The sequence below is a fragment of the Scomber scombrus genome, chromosome 9 (assembly GCF_963691925.1).
Source record: "Scomber scombrus chromosome 9, fScoSco1.1, whole genome shotgun sequence".
Taxonomy (NCBI): Eukaryota; Metazoa; Chordata; class Actinopteri; order Scombriformes; family Scombridae; genus Scomber; species Scomber scombrus.
The window spans coordinates 19446042-19454380 of record NC_084978.1 but is presented as its reverse complement, the minus strand read 5'-3'; the positions used below and the strand labels follow the sequence as shown (position 1 = coordinate 19454380).

Below are 8339 nucleotides of genomic sequence, written 5' to 3'. Positions count from 1 at the left end.
ATAAACAGACCGCAAGAGGAAGGATATGCGATAAGGCTCTAACCTCCATAGCTCTGACTATGAGATTTTGCGCCTGGGCAGATCCCATTTTGTCCAGACGCCCTGGGAACCTTGTTCCACTGCTTTTGCCATCCGCCTTTCTTCCTCCCGGGTCCAAACTTCCGCCTGGACCATGCCCCACCTGGTTCTTACATCCGCGTTTCCCCATTCCTGAAAATGTGCAGAGCCGAGGTCTTGCCGCTGGATGCATGGGTTGCGTAAGATGTCGCGCAGCTTTAGAGAGCTGGTTGCTTGCTCTACAGCTGCTTTGGCTGACCACTTGTGCCCAGACCTGGTTGTGACACCTGCTCGCCTCACCAGGTTGTCATTGGAATCGCTGAGGCTTATTTGGACTCTACATTTTGCGACCTTGAACTCTTTAACAACCGATGATAGGGGTGCCCAGAAGTTGCCCAGACCGGATGTAGAGGCCCACTGAGGAAAAGCTTGGTGGGAATCCAAACCACCTCCTTAGGTGCTTATTGATCTTCCTCTCCATGCCCTCAACAACAGTCATGGGGAACTCGTAGACTGTGAAGAGCCACAGCAACCTGGGGAGTTGGCCGTGTTGGTACAGCCAAGTCCTGAATTTGCCCGGAAGTTCAGACTTGTCTATCTTCCTCAGTCATTCTTCAGTCTGCTTCAATGCATTGGAGACATTGGTGCTGTCAGCCAAGGATGCATCTAACCGCTTCCCCAAGGACTTCACATTTTTATTTATTGTGGCATTTAAACTCTTCTTTATTGTTATAATTCAAGCACCCACTGAAAAACCGAGGGACAAATTCACAAACAATGATTTGTGGCCATTGATAGCATCATGAATTGCGTATCACTTGCAATCGCTTTCTGCCCTGTCTCAATGTACAATTCACAAAAGTATTTCACTGATGACACTACAGCACAAACACACCTGTAAAGTTTTTCAGCTGAGTGCAATTTGCCCTTGTTCGCAGCTGTCCATGTACATGTATAGTATATTCGTGGGCATAACACCAACTTTACAGAGGCACTTCAGTTACCTCCAACTCTTTGAAGACACAATAATTTCACTCTAACTGTGTTTGGCTATTAGCTCTGGTCGTTGGGAATTGGACTGTTTTTGCAACGAGGCTCATTTGTATAGAAATGGGTCAATTTTGTGCCACATTCATATTACCTAATTAAAATACGTGCAAGTAGCAAAGAGAAACTACTTATGCACTACTTGTGCATTTCAGAGAGAAATATTGTATTGTACCATACTCTACTACATTGATTTGACACCAGATTAAGATTTTTCTCATAAAACATGACATCAATATATAAAATATGATGAGTCGTTAAATAAAGATGATGCTGCTTACACATTAATGCATCTCTAATAGAAATCCAACAGTTAAGTATATATTCCTAATGACTACATCCATTTTGGGTACTTTTACTTTTAAAGTCAATTTTGCTGTACTTTGACCTAATTAAAATTTTGAAAGCGAAACTTGTATACCTTGTGACTTCTTTCACCGCTGCAAATTGTGAAATTACCAAAAAAAGGAAAAATATGCATTGCCCAATCCCTGTCCTGCACATGATTATAAAATCAATAAACTTACAGGGTTGTATTTTACAAAATTGTGGTAGCTAATTGTACCGACCACATGATCATGGGAGTGATCAAAGAGGAAGTCATATACTGGGTTACTAAACTTCCAGCAGAATCACTTTACTCAGCAGTCTACGACACACACACACACACAGTTCATGGTCCTAGAGTAAACCAGACTTTTTATTTTCCTGTGTGTCACATATCACGATGTAGTGGGTAGAGATTTATTTATTAGATGGCGTGCCTTCAGCCCTCACTTTGACAATATAAGTCAGCTTTATAGTGTTAAAATGGTAATATATATATTACTGTAAATCTGCGGACTATAAGCAAAGTGATGAGGGAGTTTGAGGTGAGTCACCTGAAAGATTTTTAACTGGAATTGACAGATTTTCCTGCTATTTACTCATAATGGGGGCTGAAGACACACAGTCCTCTCTGACAAGTCTTAGGCCACCATTAGATTTGTTGTTTTAGCAATGCTATCATGACCATATATAATTATTTCTCAGTCTCTTTATTAGAATACAACCAAAAAATATGGGAAATGTGTACGCTGTATTAAAAAACAGAAAAGAAAACAGTTTCTATAAGCTAAAGTGTGTAAGTATACCCCTTACACTTGAATAGCAGGAACCTGGCTCTCTTAAACCTAAATGGAATGGAGCCTCAATTAATAATAATATTTAATAATTAATGTTACATTTTGTGTACATATTTCCTGTATTTTCTGTTTGTATGATGGTGGTGGCCTAAGACTTTTGCACAGTACTGTATATATATATATATATATATATATATATATATATATATATATATATATATATATATATATATATATATATATATATATATATATATATATATATATACATATAGATAAGCATATAAGCAACCATGTCATAATGAAGGCTGTGTCATGTATCTGTGTAAGGAATGCTGGTTTTGTAACTACTGATGATCGTAATATGAAGACACTCTTGATAACCTTGATTCTGTCTAATCATCAAAATGAAACAGTTTGCCCTTTTCTAGGATAAGGAACCAAAACTACAGAAAAGGAAACAGCCCTCCTCCTCTTCAGCAAGCAGAAAAGTTTGTGTTAGCATATCAAGGCCAACATCATGTGATCTGGAAAGTTTTCTAAGCTGAAACCGCACTGTGGTTTGGTTCAGTCTCGTTCAGCAGGTGAACAAAATCCATCGACTGATTCCGAGACGCAAGCTGATTATTTTACAATGATTTTTTTAATCACTAGTCGCCTTCATTTGTCCTGTAGTCTTATTTGTTTGCTACTAGGTAAGAGATGACTAAATTACTAAATATGGGGATTTTTATTTTATATATTTCAACAAATATCTCTTGACCATCTGCTTTTCCAGGTTGTGAGTATGCAGAAAGTGTATTGGCCAAAGTTGGGACGGATGTTTCTTTAACATGCAATTATGATGCTCGGCGCTACGGCAGGCTTTCTGCATGCTGGGGCCGAGGGGCCATCCCCAACAGTGGCTGTGCCAATGAAGTGCTCAAGACAGACGGGACCTCAGTTATCAGCAGACTGTCCGAGCGTTACCTGCTTATGGGTAACACTGGTGAAGGTGATGTGTCGTTGACCATTAGACATGTTGTGGAGAAAGACTCAGGGACATACGGCTGTCGTGTGGATATCCCAGGCTGGTTTAATGATCAGAAACAAGAGGTGACCCTGTCGGTGGTGCCAGGTGAGACACAGATAAACTGTAATCTTTGAGGGAGAGAGAAAAGACAAGTACATCAGTATCTGCAGCTTGTGGTATTTAGCTGCTGCTGGTATTCACAGGTTACTTAAGTGGCTTGTTGTTTTTTGTTTTGTTTTGTTTTTTAACTTTTCTGTCTTTCTTTAATTAGAGCTTCAGCCAATTATTTTTTATGGATTTATCATTGATTGTTTAATCAATCAATTAATTATTTATTTGGTGGATCATAATTTCACATAGACTAAGTTGACATCAGAAATCTGATTTTTGAAATATTTGAGAAGCTGGAAGCACAAAATGTTTGGCAACATTGCTATTAATTTAAAAAGAGAGAATTAAATCAATTGATTATGTAAAATTGTTCTTGACTTTTTTAAAGGTTTTTTTGCTTTTATTGATTAATTGACTACCTGCATCAGCATTATAAAGCCGTACATTTAGCATTTATCCCCTTTTAGGTCCTCCTAATCCAGTGAGAGTGGAGATGCAAGAGGTGAAAGAAAGGACCATCACTGTTCGCTGGACTCCTGTGTTTGATGGCGGCAAGCCCATCACATCCTATGTGATCGATCTCAAGAACAAACAGGGTAAAACAATAGAATTTAGTAAAAAAAAGAAAAAGAAAAAAGGAAATTATACATTTTGAAATATAGTTTGGCCAGTATGTAGTGTGAATCTGATTACACTCATCCATGCTTTTCTGTTGTTCAGCATCATGGGATACCACATTCAGAACTCCAGTATCGAATCCTGATCTGACTCAGGTCACATTGGTGGATTTGCGTCCAGCCAAGGCCTACAACCTCCGCATGTTTGCTGTCAACAGTGTGGGCATGAGTGGATCCAGTAATGTTCTTACAGTCACAACAAAAGAAGCAGGTAGAGTCAGACTGAATTTATTTATCTATGCAGAAATACTTTGTAGAGTTGTAATTCAATTTTTTTGTGGTTGTCCTTTAAAAAAATGTTTTCTCACTCAGCACCAGAAGGTCCTCCCCTGGATATGCAGCTCCAAGCCCTCAGTCCTCAAAGTATCAAAGTCACTTGGAAGGTGGTTTGACTAGTTAGCCACAGTCACATTAAACTAGTGTAATCTCTTAATATTATTTTAAAAAGAAAAGAAAAAAAAGTCAGACACTGTGAATGGTCAAAGTTTATCCTAAATGATAGTTAATTAATAAATTGGAAAAAGCATCCTTTGTTTTCTCCTGACTAGCCTCCAAGGGCTGATCTCAGAAATGGGGTTCTGCGGAGTTACACCATCAGCTACAGAGAGTACGACCCTGCAAGCAGACTTTTCAGACGGTGGCAGCACCAAACCGTGGCAGCCACAAGGGAAATAGAGAGTATCATACTGATTAACCTGAAACCTTCTGCCAAGTATGGCGTGATCATACAGGCCAAAACAAATGCAGGCATTGGACCTGCTTCAACTGCTCCCCTTTGCTCTACTCTGGGTGAGAGTAAGTGAAACCTGAGAGGATGTTAATATGCAACTAAAATAATAATTTAAGTATCTTTGTGATGTCTGATATCCAGGGATTTACAGAGACTGGCAAATGTCTTTCTTTCTGTTTCAAGTTCACACAACTTCAGCACCAGCAACAATGAAGTCTACTTCCCCTGCTGCCACTGTGTGGCTACCAGACAGCACTTCTTCAAGTTTCATTTCAGGTTTGTGATACTGAGGTAGTGAAACTCATATTCCTAAATGATTTATTATGTATCTCGAGAAATTCTACAAGTAAAATCAAATGAATTTTCTTTTGAGTTTTATTTATGATAGTTTATTGCTTATTAATCATGTGTAGAAACTATCTTTTCTTTCTCTCCCAAGTTTACACAACTTCAACAGTTACTGAAGTTGATACTCTTACTGGTACTGCTACCCCAGAATGGGGACTAAGTACTACAAGTTTCTCCTCAGGTACAACACGTGTTTCTAAAGTTTTAATTTAATATTTATACTCATATTGTAGGAGGTATATGGATGAGGAAGGGTTGTGTTAATGGGTGAATATTTAGGTTGTAAATAAATTTAGGATAGTTGTTTATAAATTATATATGAGTAAATGGAGGAAGTAGGAATTCTTCCTACTCCTCTTCGAACATTGTTATTCTTGTTTGTTTGTTGTCTTTATTTATGTTTTTATTTACATGTTCTAAACAAATAAATAAATTCAATAACTGAAAGTCAGGCTTCCAGAGATTTGAAAATGTTCAAAATTCACAACTCTGGGACTTTTCTATAAATGACATCATTTTTACACTCTGTAATTCTCCAGATGAAATATGTTCAAATTCACAAAATTAAACCATTAAGATGTATTAAAAAAATGAATGTGATTTTTCTGTGTAATGTTCCAACTTTGTCTTCGCCCTGCTGTATGTCTCTTAGGGCGCCCAGATCCCCCAGTAGTCCAGTTAAGGAAGGTCAAAGATAATACCATTTCCCTTTTTTGGACTCCTGGGTTTGAAGGAAGCAGCCCCATTACTGGCTATCTCCTGGAGTATAAAGCTGTGAACGGTGGGAAAAAAATTCATTGAAGTAATTAAATTATTGCTAATTCACCGTGACTCTATTGTGAAAACTAAACTCACATTGTTAATCTTTTTTTTCCCCGGTGTTCGTAATGTCGACTTTAGCCTACAGAACAACATTAGTTCCACTCTTAACATCTTTCTTTCTTCTGAATTTAATATATCTGTGTGCAATATCTTTTTATTCCACCGACAGCCTCATGGGATTACACAAAGACAGTTGTAGACTTCAGTCCCAACCAGACAGAGGCCACAATAATAGAGATAAACCCCTCAACTTACAACATCCGCATGTTTGCCAAGTCCAGTCTGGGCACCAGTAAAGCCAGCAATGTCCTCACTGTCACTACTGGAGAAGCAGGTGTAGTATTTCCCCATTCTTTGTCTTATCATGTCTTTTTTTGAGTGTATGTTAATGTTGTGTGAAAGAATAGGAATGGATCAATAGGTGTGGCAGCAAACACTTCAGGTTGTCGGGTCAGGACACTATTTTTGATTATTCAGGTCCTGGTATAGAGTTCGACTGTTAATCTAATTATGTGAGTGTGGTTCTGTAACAATAAAGAACAACAATACAGATTGATTAATAATTATAAATCTAGCATAGACATCAAGACAAACTTAAGACATAATTAGAAACTTGTAACACACATATTTATGGATGTACACTAAAAGAAATGTCCATTAGACGTCACCGTAGTTGGAGGAAGGTGAGGTCTTGCTGTGATCTCTCTCACTCACAGGCACACAGTGAGCATGATGCGTTCACGTGCATAGGGCAGTGACTGACATGAGATATTCAAGCAAAATGTGCAAAAGTGCAAACGTTTTTTTAAACTTTTGTGTTCTACATCATACAAAACAGACCATGATGCTTGTTCAGATTTAAAATGTGTGAAAGTTTCCTCATCACTTTCTGTGGCAGAAGGGGAAGTAGCCTTTATCTTATTCATAATCAAAGGCAGCTCCAAAAAATATAAATACAAAAGGAACACGTTATAATTGGCCTAATATGCCCTCACCTTTGTTCTTTTGTTAGCTGCGATGTTGTAATGTATTTTAGAGTTTCCTGAAAGGCAATACTTTCCAAACTTCCTGTTAGCTGCTCTCATTTGTGGTTGTGCCTTTATGGTAGATCATCAATGGGACGCTCTCTCTACTACTGCACCTACTGACACTCATTCTGCTGTAAGTGTGAAACCAAGCCCTTCTTTAAACTACAATTTTGATATTGACACATACACACAAAGAAGAAGACTGCAACACAACAACTAGAGCAATATGTGAAGTTCATCTGTCTGATTATCTGTCCTCTCTGCCAGGCGAGCGTTGAGGAGGGTCAAAGTGGTCACCTTGTTGCCATTGTGGTGCCAGTGGTGCTGGTGCTGTTAATTGTTGCCATCGTGATCACATGGCAGCTTCGACGTAAGTATGTCTAACAGTGTTACTTTAGTGTCACTTTAAGCCCAACAAAATAACGGTTTAATTTGACCCTCACATTCTCTCTTTATAGGGATAAGACAGAGAAAAGGCAGCCTGAACATGTGAGTGGCTGCAGTATGTGCCACATTTATACTCACTTAAGAGTCACTTAATCTGAATTACCTTCACTGGAATTAAACCTTCTCTTGTCTGCAGGTGGCTGTCCAGTGGAGTAATAAAGTACAGGGGCTCTGATTCACTCCAAGAGCTGTAAGACAAGCTACTCTAAACTCTACGAATCAATGAAGAAGTTTTTTGGTAAACAGCAAAAGCAGAAGGAAGCAGAAGCAGAAATCATAAAAAGCAGAAGTGTACATTTGTTTAAATTTTTTATGTTGTCAAGGAGGAAAGAATCCAAATCTGATATGATCTTGTAGTTTTACCTGATTGAAACGAACCTTTGAAAAATCTCATGACATCTATTATTTGCAACTAAACAAAATTCAAAACATAGTCAAATCATTTTATGTTTATAAGACTAGATGTGTTTCTTTTATGATGATAAACATCCACAGTGTGTGTTGTTCATCTGCATGTAAAGTGCTTGAGCTTATTGGCTGAATAATATTGTCATTTTGATTCATTACCTGTGTGTCTGTAAGAGGTTTCAACTGTACAAACAATACATACGTGATGAACAGTATTCTATTAATGTTCTGTTGGGATAACATTTTGTTGGAACACTTAAAATTTAAAGTTATTGCAATAAAAAATAATCTTTTCTCTATTGTAGTGACACTTATCTTAAATGACTCGACTGACTAAAACATCGTCAATAAAAAAAGTTTGATTTGCTAAAAGTGAATAGCCATTCATTGGTAATCAATCAATACATTTTCACTAATCTTCATTTATTATTTGACAATAAACACTATTTTTCTTAAAATGCCATTGACCAAAATAAAGAAAACACAGGCTTTGGTAACATTTAATTTCCATTTTTCCAACTATTATTC

General features: G+C 37.7%; 1 protein-coding gene across 2 annotated transcripts; it reads left to right on the top strand.

Annotated features, from left to right (window-relative positions):
• Window positions 1–1965: 1965 nt before the first annotated feature.
• LOC133985734 (cell adhesion molecule DSCAM-like) lies at window positions 1966–8105 on the top strand. 2 transcript variants are annotated; one of them, XM_062425422.1, is made up of 15 exons: window positions 1966–1976; window positions 2660–2923; window positions 3007–3345; window positions 3819–3947; window positions 4072–4239; window positions 4341–4411; window positions 4577–4823; window positions 4942–5034; window positions 5198–5287; window positions 5759–5887; window positions 6098–6262; window positions 7037–7089; window positions 7224–7326; window positions 7415–7445; window positions 7540–8105. In XM_062425422.1, exons 2-15 carry the CDS (start codon window positions 2863–2865, stop codon window positions 7595–7597), a joined length of 1737 nt encoding a protein of 578 aa, XP_062281406.1. In that variant the 5' UTR covers window positions 1966–1976; window positions 2660–2862; the 3' UTR covers window positions 7598–8105. The 2 variants fall into 2 exon arrangements, with proteins under 2 accessions (XP_062281406.1, XP_062281408.1); XM_062425424.1 differs by lacking the exon at window positions 5198–5287.
• Window positions 8106–8339: the final 234 nt, after the last annotated feature.

What these genes read in the sequence shown, in the direction of transcription:
- LOC133985734 (XM_062425422.1), top strand. Translation starts at nt 2,863, where the DNA reads ATGATTTTTTTAATCACTAGTCGCCTTCATTTGTCCTGTAGTCTTATT. An exon ending in TCTTATTTGTTTGCTACTAG is followed by an intron (nt 2,924 to 3,006) that starts GTAAGAGATGAC and finishes CTGCTTTTCCAG; the next exon opens with GTTGTGAGTATGCAGAAAGT. An exon ending in TTGCTCTACTCTGGGTGAGA is followed by an intron (nt 4,824 to 4,941) that starts GTAAGTGAAACC and finishes TTCTGTTTCAAG; the next exon opens with TTCACACAACTTCAGCACCA.